The 19,931-nt window shown below is 36.1% G+C and overlaps 1 protein-coding gene across 3 annotated transcripts in view; it reads left to right on the forward strand.

Moving 5' to 3' along the window:
- The window catches only part of COL11A1 (collagen type XI alpha 1 chain), a 164,123-nt gene that overhangs the window by 13,985 nt on the left and 130,207 nt on the right, over positions 1–19,931 (forward strand). For all 3 annotated transcript variants that reach the window (XM_075422261.1, XM_075422263.1, XM_075422262.1), the window contains exons 2-4: positions 606–773; positions 6,481–6,694; positions 9,067–9,229. In XM_075422261.1, coding sequence (XP_075278376.1) covers positions 606–773; positions 6,481–6,694; positions 9,067–9,229 — 545 coding nt within the window. The remainder of the gene's footprint in view (positions 1–605; positions 774–6,480; positions 6,695–9,066; positions 9,230–19,931) is intronic.

Here is a 19,931-nt window from a genome sequence, read left to right on the forward strand (position 1 = left end):
AGATGTTTCCATCAGTGACTTCAGTTAAAATATTCTCTCTGTTATTACTCATTTTATGTAGCAACAAATACCAACTTAAGGCCCAGAATTCACTATGTGTGAATATTGAACTATTTGAACAGCTATGTGCAAACAACAAGAGTGTAAAAACATAGGCAAAGTCATGTATTTGGTAAATCTGCCGCTTCTTCATGCCATCGAACTGCACTGTGGCATTAACTAACTTTGCCTATCACTTCTGAATCTTTTGTGCAAACTTTTAAAATCCATTCTCACTCATTAAAAGAATGTGTTGTAGTTTCAACCACCAAGATTCTCTGCGTTTGGGAAACGAATTTTCTGTGTGTAGTCAAGTAGTTTGAAAATCTGATCATAACAATTCCATTGGATGGGATGAATTCTTATATACTTAAAAATGAATAATCCTGTTAAAATAACGTTCTGGTGTAGGAGTGATCATCAATAAATCAAAATAGGATGCAGCTACTGCTATGATTATACATATGCTTTTGCAATAACATTAATGTCCTTTTTAGAGGCTGTATATTGTAGAGATGCAAGATGAGTAATTCTTTTTGTTGTGGGTTTTTTTTTTTCTTTGTCAGCTGAACCCGTTGATGTGCTAAAAGCATTAGAATTTCACAATTCACCAGAAGGAGTGTCAAGAACAGCAGGATTTTGCACAAACAGAAGGGATTCAAAAGGATCGGATGTCGCCTACAGAGTTTCAAAAACTGCACAGCTGAGTGCCCCAACAAAGCAGCTGTACCCAGGTAAGATTGTCAGAAAGCTATTACTTTGGTAAACTATCTTATTGCCTACGTTTTTATGGTGTCTGAAGCACAGCATGTAGTCCATTGTCAGTACCACAAAACACTTCTGTCATCCCTAGAGTTGGGCCTTCACACGACCGGCAAGACAGCCTCTTTATCCACTGAATGAATCATTTTTTATCAGCTTCAGTTATAAAGCTCTTCATCAAATTCTGTTTCACTGGCAGAATTGGCCTGCAAGTCATAATACGTGTTCTTTCATGATGCTATCTGATGGAAAGCTTATTTTGTGGCTTTGGCAAATTTCCTGCAGTTTCAGTAGTCCATTTAAAAGGAGTACTTCCTGGAGTAATGCTGCAGTGGTAGAAAAGAGTTGTGGTTGACCATTGCAAAATCCTTCCCAGAAGTACCATCTATTAAGAATTAATTAAGAGTATCTGGGTATTTGGGGGACTAAACAAGGCTAGTTGTGGATAGAATCATAGAATCGTAGAATGTTTTGGCTTGGAAGGGACCTTAAAGGCCATCTAGTTCCAACCCCCCTGCCATGGGTACGGACACCTTCCACTAGACCGGGTTGCTCAAAGCCCCGTCCAGCCTGGCCTTGAACACTTTCAGGGCGGGGGAAGCCACAGCTTCTCTGGGCAACCTGTTCCAGGGCGTCACCACCCTCATGGTAAAAAAATCCTTATATCTAGTCTAAATCTACCCTCCCTCAGTTTAAAGCCATTACACCTTGTCCTGTCACAACAGGCCTTGCTAAAAAGATTGTCCCCATCTTTCCTATAGGCCCCCTTCAGGTACTGAAAGATTGCTATAAGGTCTCCCTGCAGCCTTCTCTTCTCCAGGCTGAACAGCCCCAACTCTCTTAGGCTGTCCTTGTAGGAGAGGTGCTCCAGCCCTCAGATCATTTTGGTGGCCCTCCTCTGGGCCCGCTCCAACAGGTCCATGTCTTTCCTGTGCTGAGGGCTCCGGAGCTGGCTGCAGGACTCCAGGTGGGGTCTCACCAGAGTGGAGCAGAGGGCCAGAATCACCTCCCTCAACCTGCTGGTCACAATTCTTTTGATGCAGCCCAGGATACAGTTGGCCTTCTGGGCTGCAAGCACACACTGATGGGTCATGTTGAGTTCCTTGTCAACCGGCACCCCCACGTCCTTCTGCTCAGGGCTGATGTCAGTCCATTCTCCGCCAAGCCTATATTTGTGCTTGGGATTGCCCCGACCCATGTGCAGGACCTAGCACTTGGCCTTGTTGAACTTCATGAGGTTTGCACAGGCCCACCTCTCCAGCCTGTCAGGGTCCCTCTGGATGGCATCCCTTCCCTCGAGTGTGTCAACCACACCACACAGCTTGGTGTCGTCGGCAAACTTGCTGAGAGTGCACTCAATCCTGCTGTCCCTGTTGCTGACAAAGATGTTAAACAGTGCTGGTCCCAGTACAGACCCCTGAGGAACACCACTCGTCACTGGTGTCCCCTTGGACATTGTGCCATTGACCACAACTCTTTGAGTGTGACAATCCAGCCAATTCCTTAGCCACTGAGTGGTCCATCCATCAAATCCATGCCTCTCCAATTTAGAGTCAAGAACGTCATGCAGGACACTGTCCAATGCTTTGCACAAGCCCAGGTAAATGACATTAGTTGCTCTTTACTTATCCACCAACACTGTAACCCTGTCATAGAAGGCCACCAAATTTGTCAGGCTTGATTTGCCCTTAGTGAAGCCATGTTGGCTGTCACCAATCACCTCCTTATTCTCCATGTGCATTAACATAGTTTTCAGGAGGATCTGCTCCATGATCTTGGCAGGCACAGAGTTAAGACTGACTGGCCTGTAGTACCTAGGTAATGTGATTCCAAGTTCTCTCAAATTTCTCTAAAATGAAATAATCACATTTTGGAAAAGATTATTTGGATGTTGAGGAGAGAATTTTATTCCATTGTTTTGCTGCCACTTGTGACTTGACCCAAGCTGTTGAGGAAAATGATAATAAGAATATTAAAAACCAAAATTGTGGAACAACTAATTTTTCTGCTTTGATACATCATGCAGAGTTTGAACAAGTCTGTCTATAGACACACAGATTAGATGATGCCAAAGAAAAATGCTTTCTGTCTTTTAAAGTAACAATCGTATAGATATCATTCAAGATCTATAAAAAGGGGAAACATACCTTATTTTGTAGTAATACTGGGTTCCCAGAGCAACACGGGCAACAGCTATACACAGTTCAAGCGTAACTTACATGTTGCCTTGACTCATCAGTTTACTTCTTTATTCCTGGGAGATCAAAGCAAAATTCACTACAGAGGTAACGTTTATATTATTTATCGGTTTTTAATATATCCTTCCAACTAAGTTGCGCATAGTTGACAGAACTATCCAGCTGAAAATATCATTCACTGAATGGCGCATTACTGTCTACAATGTCTTGCTGATATTAGTGTGACTATGTGTGTAATTAATCACTACTTCACCTAAGTAAGGTTAGCAGAATAAGGGCTGCTCTTTCATTAAAAAATGCAAAAATGATCCATTGTATTGAAAAGCTGCACAAGTTGCACAGTGTAATAAGTTGACACCTTCAAATTCTGAGTTTTACAATGTATGTCAATGAAGCCAAGTGGTACAACAAAATACATTAAATGAGCATTCAAATACAACTGGACAGAAGATTAAACTGACTTGGAATCACAGAATTTTTTATAGTTTAGAATAGTACAGGCAGTACAAGCCTGAAAGTCTAGAGCTGGAAGTCAGAGAGCTTGAGCTGACTTGCACTTGTTCATGAATCAAATCGTAGCGTAAAGAGGAGATCTGCAGCTGCAGTAATAACTTTTCATATGCTTCTTGAATGCCAGAACAAATATGTACCTCATGTTGCTGATTGACATCTACATTACTACAGCCTTTGACTGCCTTCATTTAGGTACACTTCTTATTAATGCTTTCAGTTTCTGCTTTACAGCTGGAATGAGTTTGCTTGATTTTACCAATCTGTTGCACCACTTCTGTGTGCAGGAGACTAATAAAAAGCGTTGTTCACTCACAGTGTAAACAGAAGCCACCACAAAACTTTACTTAATGCAGGAAAATGTAATGCTATCCACTACTTCAGTAAAGAACCTAGAAACAATTTTTTTGGAGGTGATTATGGTAATTGTTTCCTTTTGAATCTTGCGGAACAGGCATCCTTTCCCCACCACCAGAAATCCTTCTTTTTAAGAGATTATTCTTAAAGATGTTTGAGTGATCATGTCCTTTTTTCTTAGCACTCTGTAGTAGTGAAAAGACTACAGAAGATATCCAAGACAAGGCCAAGTTGTGAGACATCATTTTGGCTAAACAATACAAGTTGTAATGCATCCTATGCTTGCTTTCATCTAACCTCTGTAACTCATCAGGAAGTATGGTTAGCTTTTACCTACCATATCTCAAAGGCTGCTATGAATGGTAAAAGCTGGGATCATCAATATATCCGTCTTTAAAAAACAGATCTAATAATATTTACCAACTTCCCAGAATTTGATCGGCATTGATTTCATTGACTGGAAGGCATTATATAATTGTAAAGATAACCACTTAGATTTTTGTTATACTATCTGTTTATAAGCTTTTAGTTATCTTTTACAGATCATATAGGAATGACAGGAATGGCAACCCAGATATATACAAAGATTTTTCTAGCGATTTTCCCTCCAATTGTTACTGTTATTTTTGGTTATTGTTCAAATAGAACCATACCAATAAACAAGAAAATTAAGAATAGTTGAGAAGACTTTGATAACTATTCCAACTATGTGTCCAAGAGCTACATAAACATATCAAGACATAAAGTTTTATGTGTTGGAATGTCATTCATTTTTTCACTTTTTCAATCAAAACTGTGTTTGGAAGGAATTTACTTATAATTACACAATGTAGGTGCAAGATAAAACATTTGAGAATATTATGTCATAGCAGTGATAACAAACTACTGAACTGAGGCACATGACTCATTTTCAGTCACTTTTCTTAGAAAGCTCCCAGATTTTTTTTCATAGGATTTTATTTGTTTGAAGAGCACATGCCCAGACTAGCTGAATTAGTGTCACCTGCCTTAAGCATTTTCAACGTATCTTTCAGATTAGCAGTACAGACAGGGCAAGTGTTCAGTGTTTTTCAAATAATTTCTTTGGCTTTTGCTGACAGTCATCTTTTCTCTTCCTCTTTTTGTCATCTGTATAACATACAGTTTAATTTAATCTGTAAACTAGCAGCTTTACTTTATTAAAAACTTGACCAAAGGCTCACCAGAGTAAATGAAATGCTTCCTATTTTTTGAGCGTTGATCCCTTCAAAATAAGATGTCATAGCAAGCCCTAAAGTGGTCTATGTTACTAGTGTTTCAACAACCTTCTACAATAAAGGTTAAAAAGATGGTAGAAAGCACATAAAACAACATTGCAGCAGGCAATATAATAAGTGCAGCACTAGGGATTTTCTGTGTTAGAAGGGTAGTATGTTGTTTAAGGAGCAATGAAGATTTTATGCATTTTGTTTTCATATTGTAACTACAGAGTTAATGCTATCAAAAGCTTGTCTTCACAGAAGACTCTGTAGAATCCTGAAGTTTTCCACAAGACCTGTCCTGGAAAAATAGTATATTTGCTCCATTGGAAGAAACAATCCCTAAATCAGCTTTTGTTGTTGAAGTCTTACATACTTTTATTCATTACAAAAATGTAACTTATTTTATTAAAACTTATTGTATGATGTTATTAAAATCTTTAAAAAGATTTTACATGCTGTCGTGCACACAAAGTTGCAGTTATATTCATAGCCAACACTACGATTAGATTCTAATTCCTCTATTTGTTTCATGTGAAGTTGCAGCTGAAGCCACACAGATCCAATGTATATTCTGAATTCTAGAATCTTAGTCTTACACTTCATTTGTTATTAAGCCTAATAGACTTTCACATCAAGTGAAATGCAGATTTACCACCAGATTTAACAGGAGCAGTACTGAGTATAAACCTCAGTCTGTCCTTTATAAACAAGCTATATTCACCTTTCATTTTTGTTTATTTTTAGTTGTAAAGGTTGAAACAATGATTGATATATATCTTTACTTCAAAGGGAAAACATCAGGGAATAAATGAAAATTAACTGCGGTTTGATTTTGCCTAAAGGTCCTATTATATAAAACTAGTTATGTATTTTTTTTCAATGTTATGCACAATATTATTCTAGAAAGACTCAAATACATATTGGGAGAGAGAAAGTAAAACAAGTGGTTATCGAGGCAGATGAAGTGCCTAGGATCTTATTTGCTATAATACAGATACTTATTTTTTCAAGTGAAATTGTAGTGCATGCTTTTACATTAGAATGTTGCTAAAAAGAAGATGAATATAAAAAATAATAAATGTGAATCTATCATGGTTCTTGCATATATTTTATTGTAACATAATTTCACAATAGATTTACAAGTCATGATTTTAAGAACCATGAATAATATATCTTTCAGGAATTAAAGCGAGACCAGAAAGAAAGAGATAAAAAAATTTCCTAGTGTAATTTTTTATGTATTCATTTTTGAGAATTAAAAAACCCCAACAGTTTGTATGCAGGATCCTCTGTGCTTATAGAAAAACGTAAACCTTTGAAGAATAGTTTAATTTTTTCTGAATTTGTAACTCCATATATCACTTTGTTTACAGGTGGAGATTTTCCAGAAGATTTTTCAATATTAATAACAGTAAAACCTAAAAAGGGTATCCAGTCCTTCCTTTTGTCTGTCTACAATGAGCAAGGAATTCAGCAAGTAGGTGTTGAAGTTGGTAGATCCCCTGTCTTCCTGTTTGAAGACCAAAATGGAAAACCTGCCCCAGAAGAGTATCCTCTTTTCAGAACAGTCAACATTGCTGATGGCAAGTAAGTGTAAAATTTTAACATGAAAAATAGTACCACAGAACACTGTATAGGTGATTATGGTCTTTCCAAGTGATACCTTAAATATTTAAATGAATCAGTAACACAATTTCCAGCTAGTTGGACTGCTGTGGTACAAAATCAGAGAACCTTTGCAGCAGAATACAGTTCCAGCTTCAAATGGTGTATACAGCTACAAATAAAGCCAAACCACCTTTCTTATTTGCCATCTCTATAAATCAAGAGGGAAGAAATAGTCATAGAAGTTAAACCCACCACAACTAAACCTATGAAGATTCTTCCTCTGCAATATAGAAAGAAACTCTGTTTTTAAAGCAGCTCGAGGAATAGTCTCACTAGAAGGGATGTCTTGTCCATTTGAAGGTGATAGACATAGTGAAAGCAAGTTGACAAAACAACACAGAATTTCTTGTATCCTGAACCAAACTATCAGATAAATAACATGGTTTGAGATGTCTACAGATAAGGAAATCAAGGAAGAATAAGCTGGACAATTAATCTGAAATGTTACAAGGACTTATACTGCACCCTCAGTAAAGGCCATTAATCTCAAATACCTATTGCGTTATTAATGCAGTTGTTAATTTTTTGTACCTAACTTCCCTTTGTAGACAAGCAATCATTCTCTGGGAATGTCATTCCAGTGCTTGTAAATGGATGTTTGTTGTTTCAAAAGCTTTTTGTTTGTTGTGCTGCAGTCCAGGAAGAGCAGCCACAGTCTTCAGAGATACAGGGAATGAAATTTTATTAAAGCAAAAGAATACAAATCAGTAGAGAAGGAATGAAATATGTTTATAAAACAATAAAGGAGAAAAGAAAAAAATAATTGTCTTCTAGACCTTGTATTACGAGAGCATGGAATTATACCATGACACCTAAATCTGATGCATTTCCTGAGTAAGAGTGATAAAATAAAGCAGCAAACTTTTTTTTTCATTGAATTCCTCTAAATAACAAAGCTTTGACGTGGATTTCAGAATTTCACCAGAAATGCTGAGAAACTGATAAAAATGAAGAAATCAAAATGAACTTGGTTTGGTACAATTTTCTGCAGTGAGACGATACAATTTATAAATCAGCTGAAGTCAGTCCTATCCCCAGTGAGCTGTGTTTTCATGCTTTCAGCTTCTACATGCTTTGAAAAGATAGGCCGATGATTTTCTTCTGACTTAGCTGTTTTATGAAGGATCTAGGATAACAATCTTCGTCCAAAATGAGATATATTTAGAAAGTGTAATGTGCCTGAGGATGCATGGACAGTTTACTTTTCTAATGATAATGTTCTACTGTGTTCCAAAGGAAACATGGAATTAGAGTTCTGGCTCATTCATACTGTTTAGCAGTCAGATTCCATTAGCTTTGAGGTGTTCCTTTTGATATACAGAAGCTCTTTGTAACAATGATCTAAGCTGTCTCTCTGATTTAGACAACCCTAGTGCCACAAATGCCAGCTAAAATAATTTGATTCCAGCCTTCCTCTCACCAGTCACTAATATGACATGCTTTGACACTGTTTGCCTTCATCTGTCAAAGATTCTTTGACATTTTGCTCCATATTGGATTATAGAGTGGCTTACTCTTGCTCTTAGATATTTAAGTTGTTATAGCAGAGAGGATCACTAAATTAATGTGGTCTGTCATAATAATAAAGTCTCAAAAAGAGCATAGAATAGTTGGGCAAATTGTACAAAACTTTATTCTCAAATGTCTTTGAGATAAAATAATTTGTCAGTGTTCTGAATCACTTCATTCACTTGTTGGTGAGTATTTATATGGGCAAAGCTATTGGCAAGCATTTGTAAGTATATGTATCTGGAAAAACATCTACGCTGGAACTGTTGTACATCTTCAAAAAATCTTTGTAGCTATGGGATACATTCAAATAAGCAAAAGAACATGGTAAAATTTTGGTGATTGATCACAGAGAAGAAATAGTAAAATGTAGATAACGAAGAATAAGATGCTGGATTAAATATATTTGCACAAGTAATTCCTTAATTTGGAAAATCAAACGCATTCATAAAGATAAAATCTGCTATCAGATCGTTCAATCTAATAGTAAGTAAAAAGTGCACTCACTTCTAATTTGAGTTTACGAAGGTCAGCTTGAATGTCATCTTATATAGGATATTCACAACGAGCTTGTACCGAAGGATAGAAGTTGTACAGTGAATAGACAAAACATTGTGCACATTTGTGTGCATCTGAAAGAAGGAAATAAATGGACACATTTAAAATTTTAAATGTGACTTGATTGGCGTGCAATCTGCAATAAACTCTTCTTGATAAGAACACAATGACCTAGTTTTCAAAACATAAATTGCAATAGAATTATGTTTGGTTTTTTCTAATAGGTGGCATCGAGTAGCTATTAGTGTGGAGAAAAAAAGTGTTACAATGATTGTTGACTGTAATAAAAAAACTACAAAACCACTTGAAAGAAGTGACAAAACAGTTGTGGACACCAATGGCATCACTGTCTTTGGAACCAGGATTCTGGATGAAGAAGTTTTTGAGGTAAAAATCAATAATGAAGAAATGGAATTGAGAGATTTTGTGTTGAGTGAAGTGCTTAATGCAAATCAGAATAAATTTTTTAGGGCAAATGCTGGTATAATGTAGAAACTTTGATTTATAGAACCTGTTAAGATAGGGTGAAATAGAAGTGAAACTGGGAAGTGTCTCTGTTGTTGGAAGACATGACACATTTTTCTGTTCTTTAGATTATGTTAGAAGATTATCTAGAAGGGGCTTGCTTTTTTTGTCTTACTGCCTAATATTGAGATATCTGAGATATTTAGGAGAATTAATCTGGGAAAGTTGAGTAACTGAATCACTTTAGTTCTGTCTCTATTAAACATTTACAGATATTTGTGCGTGCTGACAGTATTTGAGAGAGGGGGAGAACAATCTGGAAAGTTTGCTGTGTAATATGAATCTCTTATATTGTTTATCCCACTTATTACTCTTTCCAGTAACTGGAACATACTTTGGCAATAAGGACATATGTGTTTCCATCATTTACTGGCCAAGAAGTACATATAGGAAGGGTAAAATGCCTCTAAGGAAGTATGTGACTGCCAATCATGAGGCCTGTCTAGGTAGAATCCTTACATCAATGATTATTTTTACAGGCTAATAATGAAGCTTCTCTAAATCTAGACTGTTGAGTTCCTTTTATAATATTGTTTTACAACAGTCTAAACTGTCAAATTTAAATTAAAACTGAAAAAAAAGGATATACAGATTCAGTAGTTAACTTACTTCATATACAGAACATTGAGCTCCATAAATGTCCATCGTTGTAATCCTAGCTTTAAGGAAAACATGTGCTTGAGAAGCTGCATAAATATGAAGAGAGGAAATACGAATTTTGAGTGCAACACTGTGGCATTGTTATCTTTCATTTCCATGGACATGATGAAACAGGAGACTTTTGAATGGGGAAATTTCTGGGATGATTTAATGGGTCAAACGGTTTGGTATTCAGAGCCTAATTTACCTGCAGTCCCCAACAGAGTTTGCACATCTGAGGGATTTTATTTTCCATTTGACGATGAATTCCACAGATGCCTTGTCTGGGGTGGGACAAGGATCTTTGGTCTCCACATGGAATAATTACTTTCAATTTTCACTTGTATTTCTTTCCTAGCTCAGAAACCAAGTCCCACAATATGTGTATTTGACAATAAAATGTCAAAATATGTGCAATGTTAATATACATAAGTCAAAAGAATTCAGGAAAAAAATGCAATACAAGTAGATAAAGCGATATTTTTCTAGTGTTTTACAAGTGATTTTAGATTCTGTAGAAACTAAGGCAACAGGCTCTGGCTTGTTCGTGCAAAGTTTGTCACCATTTAAAAAATTGTCAAGGAGGGAAGTGCACAATGACTAAACACTGGTGTTTAGTCTGTTTTACTCAGTGCAATTGCTAAATAGAAAGACCTGTCTAAAGTTTCCGAGGTGATGAAATGTACATAGCTATTTGAAAATAAGTACAGTTGTTGATGATATGTGCATGAAAGGAGACATTTGTTTTAATCAATTGCATTAGGTAACGTGTTGAATAAGAGAAGCACGCTAGGGGCCTTTCATCTCTGAAGTTGTTGAGTATTATGATATTGTATCTGTCAAAAAAACTTTAAATATTAAATCCTCCAAAAAATTTTTGTTAAAGAGAGATTAAGACCATTTCCATGGGAATAGAGAAGCAGCATAGACTATCTAAGGGGTAAATAAAATCATAGTTATGAAAATTTCCTGCTATGTCATTCTTCTATCACAAAGTTTATTAGCCACTCAGAAAGAAAGATGAAACTTTGAGTCATGACAAAGAGTAAGTGTTTTCAGGCAAAATAATTCCTGCCCTAGCACTTCCTCCTCAGTGATAATTTCCTCCATGCATACCGTCTGCAGCTATATATACAATTCCTTCCACTCTTTCCAGCCCTATAAGGGAGAAGAGAATGGAAGGGATGAGGCAGAATGCAATTATTTTTTGGTTAGCAACTGTTGGAAGAGTCAGTAAGGTTAGATGAAGACATACTTAGCAAATTGAAATTGGTACTTAAAAATCAGAATTAGCAGATTAATTGAAGAAACCCAAAAAATAACCTTACATTTTTCTTGAATTCAAGCTTATGGGAAGTCAACACAGACATGAGGATATAACTTTAACAGATTTTGTGACAATGACTTAAATAAATGTACTTTACTCTGAGGGCTTTTGTCATGTGTTGGAAGGATTAAAAAGGAAACTAGTGATCCTATGTCAAATTTTTCACTGAAATCTCCTATATTGACATGGCAAGTCAGTGCTTCATTTCCAGCTGAGAACACTAAGAAAAAAGATGGCTTTAGAATCACAAAAAATCATAGAATAGAATCATAGAAGCATTTAGGTTGGAAAGGGCCTTTAAGATCGAGTCCAACCATTAACTTAAAACTGTCAAGTCCACCACTAAACCATGTCCCTAAGGACTACATCTACATGTCTTTTAAATACCTTCAGGGATGGTGACTCTACCACTTCCCTGGGCAGCTCGTTCCAATGTTTGACAACCCTTTCGGTGAAGAACTTTTTCCTAATAACCCCTGATGCAACTTCAGGCCATTTTGTCTTGTCCTATCACTTATTACTTGGGAGAAGAGACCAACACCCACCTCGCTACAACCTCCTTTCAGGTAGTTGTAGAAAGTGAGAAGGTCTCCCCTTAGCCTTGTTTTCTCCAAATTAAACAACCCCAGCTCCCTCAGCTGCTCCTCATGAAACTTGTTCTCTAGACCCTTCACCAGTTTCACTGCCCTTCTTTGGACACGCCAAGAAATTGTGCAGCTGTCTGTAAAGTCAGTTTACAGGCTGAGTTCTAACATTCAGCACTGAGAACATCAGCATTTCTATCATTTGTAATATCACTGTACATTTCTGTATTCCTTCAGTTATTAGGTTTTCCTACTTAACTGGTTGCACCCCTTTTCTCTTGCTTTATTCGGCGAACATTCAATTCAGTTACATTCTTCTAAGGCTGTTCTTGTAATTGCTGGGGGCTTAGATTTAGTCTGAAGTCTCTTACTGAAATTAGAAGCTTACAGTCTTTTCTTTTGAGATGATAGATTTCTGCTTTCTGTTTTACTGTACAGCCACCATGTACACTTATACCTATGTTCAGTTATTTGAATCTTTAGCTAGAAATGTGTGTGTCGAAATTAGGCAATTAGAATGTCCCTCAAAATTTAAACAAAGTACTGTGCCATATATGGTTTTAATGATGTGTCCTTCAAAGTCTGGCCAAGCAAAATACAATCTAGTTCTTTTTGAGTTTGTCTCATGTTTTTCTACTCTCCAAACAACATCCTTTTTGTTTCTTTAACAAGACTTTATGCATGCTTTAGCTACTGCTGCTACATATTCTAAAGTTTGTGGCTGTTCCCTGAAATCTGTCTCCTGCTTGTGAGTCTCCTGGTTCTGTCTTAAATGTTCTGTTTATCTCATTCATGGTAGCACGGAGCGATGTTTGGTGATGCCAGGGCTCTCCTTGGTACTACTTGTGTTGTGAACCCTGCTGTATCTTGAGATCAAAACAGGCATTGAAGAAACATGTAACACTATGTGTCTTATTCTGTGTTCAGGAAATTCCAGAAATGAACTTATTTAGCCATGACATTAGATTTAAGTGTTTAAGACTTACAACGGTTTAAGGCATACTTTCCATATGACATTTGATGCCTTTGTTAGCTTACATGTGGGAAGCACTTAAAAAGAAATATCTAAGTGCATAGTGACCTGTTGGCATTCACAGCATATTGTATCCATGCATCACAAAGGCTGTTTTATCTTGGGTAATAATGATGGCTTTAGTCATAGTAATGATTTGATCACAGGAACTGTGGAGCACTCTTCAGTCTCCTCCAAATGAATGAAAAGTGGAAATAATGAACCTGTAGATAAATATAATGAAATCTTAGGCTTCAGTGACCTACCAGTTGAAGATGCTAGGATTTCTTCTTGTCCTGAACTCCTTCATACAGCATAACTCAACCTTGCAAAAAGCAGTTGTATCAGTAGGGTAATTCATTCCCATTGAAAGCAGAGTTCAGCGCTGTCAGTGCTGTAAACAATTGGATACATCAAATATTCCTGTTCCCTTAGAGAGTACATCTAAACCTGTATGAATTCTTGTGTACACACATGAGTCAGAAATAGATGTTATTACATGACATTATCCTGACCACCTGGAAATTTGATTGTATCTTTGGAAAAAATAATTACTTCTTCAGTCATACTGCTCTAACAGATTTGCATGGACCGTTCATTTAGAATCCTCAGAATAAATATTACTCCTATAAGGATTAGTTCACACTTATTTTAAAACAGTGTTACATCACAGTGGATCAAATATTCTTCTTTGTTTCTAACTGTGGGGGTTTTTTTAGATTTCTAATACAACAAAATTTAATGAAATTAAATTCTTGGCTATTTCCTTTTCTTTTTCCCGTTCCTAATATTAACTTCTGTTTTCTAGGCTGTTCGCCCAGCTTTGTTCTGATTCTGATATTCTGACTATTGCTAACACATTGGTATGTTATAGTAGACTGGGAAATTTTAAATGCATACATTTTAATCAGTTTGACATCATTCCTTTGATGTAACTTTATGCTGATGATCATTAATTTCTGAGTAAGTAAGCATACTGGGTGTCCAGAGATCACATAGATCACCACTGAAAGAAGGAAAAGGCTGATTAGTTTCCTAAGAAAATGATAAATAACTACCTAATCTGCTATTCTTTTCTATTCAACAAACTTAATATTCCTTGGTAAGTTTCCCTATTGGTACTGTAGCTCAGAGGCATTTTTTAGTAGTGCTCTCAGAAAGATCTTCTGTTTTAGCTTTAAAGGCAAGAAAAAAAAATTATCTTAAGTATTTTCCAAATCTTGTGGGTGTTTTGTGTGTTTTATGTGAGGAAATTCTAATTTGGAGTTGCCTGCTGCTCATTCCCAAATGTAAGTGCTGATCTGAGATTTTATGTCATTGTGCTCATTTAATAGGGAAATCAATATGATATCACAAACAAGATATTGAATACAAGCAAGCATTAAGCATCAGGTGCATACAAATGCTTGAGAAGCAAATTATAAACTGTGAACAAGTCTTAAAATAATAAAATCATCCTGTCTAGAAACTGTATTATTAGTAACTGCCAAATTATGGGACCTTCATTTACACTGCTAAGCACTTGCTCGCTGATGTGGATCTATTGTTATCAGTGGGACTAAATTGTAAATGCTTGTTTATGAAAGACTGACACAGTATACCTCAAACTTTTCCATGTGTCGTTTGAAATTAATCTCTTCTGTGCTTTCAAATACATAGTGCAAGAAAGGCTGGTTTGTAAGTGCTTGCTGCAAAGAACAGAATTCCTACAATAGCACACAAAAATTAAAAAAAAAAAAAAAGAAATTAGATGCTGGTACATGGCATCCAGTAAAAGAGTTTTGAATTGTATCCATTGAAATATGTTTGTAGCTTAGATGTTTGTTAAATAGCAGGGATCTTTTTATTCTCTGCCAGCTTTAAGGATTTGTCACTCCTCATTTACTACCGTTGGTGTGAACAATACAACAGTTTTTTATAAGAAGTATTTTATAATAAGTTAATAACTAATTGAGTTTTTATGCAGATATTTCCCTATAGAGACTTTTTTCCTTCAAAACTCCCCACATCAGACCAATACAATGATTTTTAGGCACTGTGCAGTAAATGAGTATAACAGGAAAAAACCTGATGTATATACGACTTTCACTTAAAGCCAATGAAAGCTTTAACTGCACACAGTTTATGAGATCAAATCGTTGCAGTAATCCTTGTTAATAAAGGGTTTAGATTTTGATACTGGGCATTAACCCATTTTCATGAAAAAAACGCCTTCGTACTCTTGTGTACAATGTAGGATTCCTTTAAAGAGCCTGAATGAGCAGCTGAAGTGATGTTACCTTGACAGCAATACGATTTAACTTACAGATCCTTTCAGATGAGTAACCATCCCTCATATATCTGGAAGCATCAAAAGTCCAAGTGTGCGAGTGCAGAAAGGCCATTCATCTGTGTGCACATTCCATGAAGAAGGTAGCAGTAGCAGAATGGGTAGAGCTTTCACTGACAGACCAAAACTGCTGTACAGCAAAAGTAGAATAGGGAAGCCAGCCTGAAGTAAAACTCCCCCAAGGGCATGTTGTGTGAATGATGTGTCGTCAGTATCCTCTGTTTCATACTGTCCTGTTCAGCTGCACTACTAGCCAAAATGATTCCCATTATACATCATCTTTAGTAATTGCTAGTGACCCACTAAATGTTTAGTGTCAGACTAAAAAGTAATGTTTAATATAAGTGGGACAGAAACCAAGAAATACAATAGGTTCCCGGCAAAAATATTTAGAAGCAACCTTCGAGCTATCAGCACCAGAGAAGTGACCAAATTCCAGCTCTGTGAGGGGAAAAAAAAGCAACAACAACAAAAAAAAGCCAAACAAACAATTTTTCCATTTAAGAGGCACTTAATAAAGAACCAGATTTTTTTACAAAAGCTTTCTAATTGTTTTGCCTTTTTTTTTTTTTTATCCAAGAGAATGGTGATTTGGTGTTTGTTACTTTTTGAATAGTATTTCTAAACTTATGCTCAATGATCAAAAGTAAATAATTGTTTTCCTTGTTTCCCTTCCTTACTTTTGAAAGCAGAAAGGGGGGAAAAAAAGAAAGCAAAGTTCTGGTGGTTCATTGGAGTTCAAGTTCATTTTCAAGGAATATTCCCAAGAAACAAAGGAACAGTCATTTGAAGAAACAGTAATTACAGTTAAAATTACAAACTGGGCTCAAAAAAGTGCTGCCTGTTACATCAGCTCCAGCAAATTTTACAGATAGGATTTATTATCACCTCATGTAACATTGTGTGGAATACATTTAAATTTTGAAGAATAGCTGTAAATGAGGTTTCAAAGATAAATGACAGTGTAACAGATTTGCAGGTCTTTTTTCAAGAAAATAGGATGTCCTTCGTCACACGTGTGTGTGTGTCTGCAAGTGTGTGTTATGTACACATGCTGTATATACAAGCATTGTGATAAAAATCTAATCTCTCAGCCAAGACTTGCAGTAAACTTTGGTCTGTGAACAGCTGTGTTTTGCGGGTTAAAAATTTATGATTGGTATATCATCTTATTTCTTAACCATGCTGAATATATACTACTGTAACCATGGAGTTTCAAAGAATCAAGGAGACATTGATTTGTACGGAAACTTTGACCTGTACAGATTCTGCTTTCACAATTTATTGCTTTTACAGTCCTTCAGTCTGGCAGGGTCTAAGTATCTTTCTCTAGCTATATTATGCAATGGGCTTGGGTTATGGAATGTTATATTAAAGGCCCCTGGAACTCTTCAACCTCTCAAGTCTTTGCAGGAAGATTAAATGAATTCTGCAGCAGGTTTTTCTGAATTCCATAGTAATAATATCCAGGCTGTCTAGACTTTTGTTCTTTGGAGTCTTTAGTTGTACTGTCGCTTAACTAATTAGAGAAAGGTGGCACACAGGTTAGGGTTTCTGCTGATTTGCTGAAGAGTCCACTCTGTAATTCTTAAGCTTTAGCCATCATGTGAAAATGAAAGATACTAGTGATGTTCTCCTGAATTGTTACAGTGCCTAGTGCTGGTTTTGTTATGCTTTTATCACCATTTAGGTAGTCATCTTTAAAATCTAATTATCCTTATAAGCACATAAGAGGTACTCATTTTATCCAGAATATGAATGCAAAGGGTGGTATTTTGCTAATATTAACCCTCCCACTTTAGTTGTGGAAAGTCTTTCAGAACATCTAATATGTAAATTAGACATTTAAGTAATTGCTGCATATTTTTTTTTTTGTCAAGCGGAGAAAAAGAACAATGAGCTTATTTCACAATAAGAAACTGCAACTTCAGTTCTCAACTCTATTCCAGCCACATTGTTATGTAGTATCCTAGTTGTGCAACTGCCAAGATCACTTCTTCTTTGATTTTGTTTTGGTTTTGTTTTTAATAATTTGTGAAGTTTGCTTCTGTGGAAAGGATCCTGCAGAACTTCTGAAGTAACTCTTACCTGGTATTCCCTGGACAGAGGTCACTTTTGCATAGCAGGGTTATTGTTTTATTAAGATTCTTGTGAAAGAGATATCCCAAAAACCTGTCTCTACAACTGAACTGTTTGAAGTTCTTATAGAACTAGGGAACTAGACCATAAAGTTTTAAATACTGGAAAAAAACAAGAATTCCAACACTGATCCCTTCATATAGTGTTCTTACAGCCTTGTATAAATTCATACTTTTGCCTTTTTAACTATGCTGGCAGGTGATAGTAGAGATGTCTTTTATCAATGACAGAAACTTTTAGCTGATAAATAGACTATAAATGGAATACTTTATGGTTGTACTTCTCTAATACAAGAGAAAGCATTAGTAAGATTACATAGTTAAAAGGAAAAGAGAATGTTTCAAGAAGAGTGATAATATCTAAGACTTTTTATGAATTCACGATTAAGATAATAAGCAGTCATTAACATTTATTGCTTATAATGACCAAATACTTAATTCCTTACTTCTCAGGCCTTCAGTGATTTACTTCATTGAGAAAATCTGACACCATGTCTAACTGGAGATTTTTCTTATTTTGATTTCTGCTGTGGAATCTAAGAAAGGCTCTAAAAATGTGGAATCGAGTATAGCAATTACTATCAGGAGGCTAACTAAAACAATAATTACATCAAGAGAGAGTCAGTAAATTTAGAAAGACAATTTGGTCATCTACTGCTTGCCTGCAAATTGGGTCTACATTTTCATTTTTTTGTTAGTCAGTGTTGTATTTTTCCAGTGTTGCAAAGTATTTTCATATCAAGAGGCTATGTTTTCAGTGCAGATACCCCACCTTGCGCATGACTACTTAGTGAGGTCTGTTTTTCAACAAATCCTGGAAGTGTACATACACGTAAACTTTCTTATTCTAGAATATCACTGTGGAGTGTCTGTGAGATTCATAGAGGAATTTTCAATGCCTGAATTCACCACACACTTCTCATTCTTAGCTGGGCAGTTCCTAGTTAACTCGAGTGAGTGTTTGTGCAGCTGTTCCAATAGGCAGGCTTTCAACTGATTTGAGCATATTCTCCTTGTAGCTCTGTAGCTTGGTGCTCCACATTTGCTGTGGCATGCCACAAAGAAGGAAACGTTTCCTTAGATCTAATTAACTTATTTTAATAGTCTTAGAGGATTCTGCAAGGAGTAGCTCATTTGGTAGAGTACCTTTTAGGACAGTGGTACAGAAGTCATCCCTCTGTACCAAGTTTTCATGCTAAGCGTAACTGGTAGGCAAGATATTTTATGATTCTTAGGCAGCTTTTTGCACATAACCACGAGACTGATTCAAAAGCCTCTGATTTTAATTATGAGCACATTCCCAAAACAGAAAGGAATTAAAATTTTCATAGACTGTAACTATTTTTATTCCATATTGAGATAAATTAGTCAAGTATGCATTGACTTTGTGAGCTATGTGTGGCCTTGACAACAACTTAGTATCTATTTCAATAAAGTTTTTATGATCCAAGCTAAATATAAAGACTCCAAAGTGATCCATTTTACCTACAAGCGGTACTTGTATGCTTAATGTGGGGTATGGGCTATGCTTGAATACCTTGCTGGATATTCCCCTTCACCTCTGGGCAACTAAGGCAGAGACCTAGCGCTCAGCTTTCTCATCCCTAATATGCAAGTACTGTTAATACAATGTATTTTAGGTAGTGTTTATTAAACATTTAAGTGTTATCCAGGGTTAAAAAATGTTAGAAGACAGCAGATTTTTCTTCTGAAGTGCTAAATAGTTTTTTAGCGCTTTTGAGGGCAAATTAAGCATGCACATTGTTACAAATAATAACATGAAAAAGTGGCTCTGCATATCTGTCTGATACCCCACCACAAGCTCTCTGCCTGTGCCTTGTACTGCCATCCCACTTATTCCTGACATCAAATCATGGTGGTAGACTGGTTCAGCAAAGACATCAAACATTTGACTTGTATAAGACACTGTGTATCATCTATCAACTTTGTGAAATTGACTGAGCAGCCTTTCCCAACAAAGGTGGTCACAACAATTTCATAGGGAAGGAAATACAGACAGCTGCCTTTTGTACTTTTTTTTTTGTCTGGGCACTTTTCAGAGAACTTCAAGGCTGCTCAGATGTATTTGTAAATTTTACTCTGTTCTCCTGTTTCCTTCCCCATCTTTGTTCTCCCTCTCTTGCTTTCATCATTCTGTCCTGTGAGACTTCCTTTTTTTTGTGCAATTTTTATACAATAACATTATGCACATATGCATGTATTATTACTCAGTGGGCTTTCAGAGACCAACTATTAGAATTGTTAATAATCCATGACTCCATTTATCCTTGCTTTCATTTAAAGTTCTTGGGACTTGTGCAGGTAGATCATTAAATGCCTAATTTATGACTCCAGGTTGTGAAGTATGGCCAGATTAAGTATTGGCAGTTTATTCACAAAGAACTTTATAAAATTCTATTTCAGTCTCTCAAAGTCAAGCAGTTAAAATCAAACAATGTGTTTGAGAAGACTGAAGTCATTCTGTGAAAAATTCTCAGTGTAGATTTGTCCAACAAATACCTTAGAATGATAACT

This window comes from Opisthocomus hoazin, chromosome 6, assembly GCF_030867145.1.
Source record: "Opisthocomus hoazin isolate bOpiHoa1 chromosome 6, bOpiHoa1.hap1, whole genome shotgun sequence".
NCBI classification, from domain to species: Eukaryota; Metazoa; Chordata; class Aves; order Opisthocomiformes; family Opisthocomidae; genus Opisthocomus; species Opisthocomus hoazin.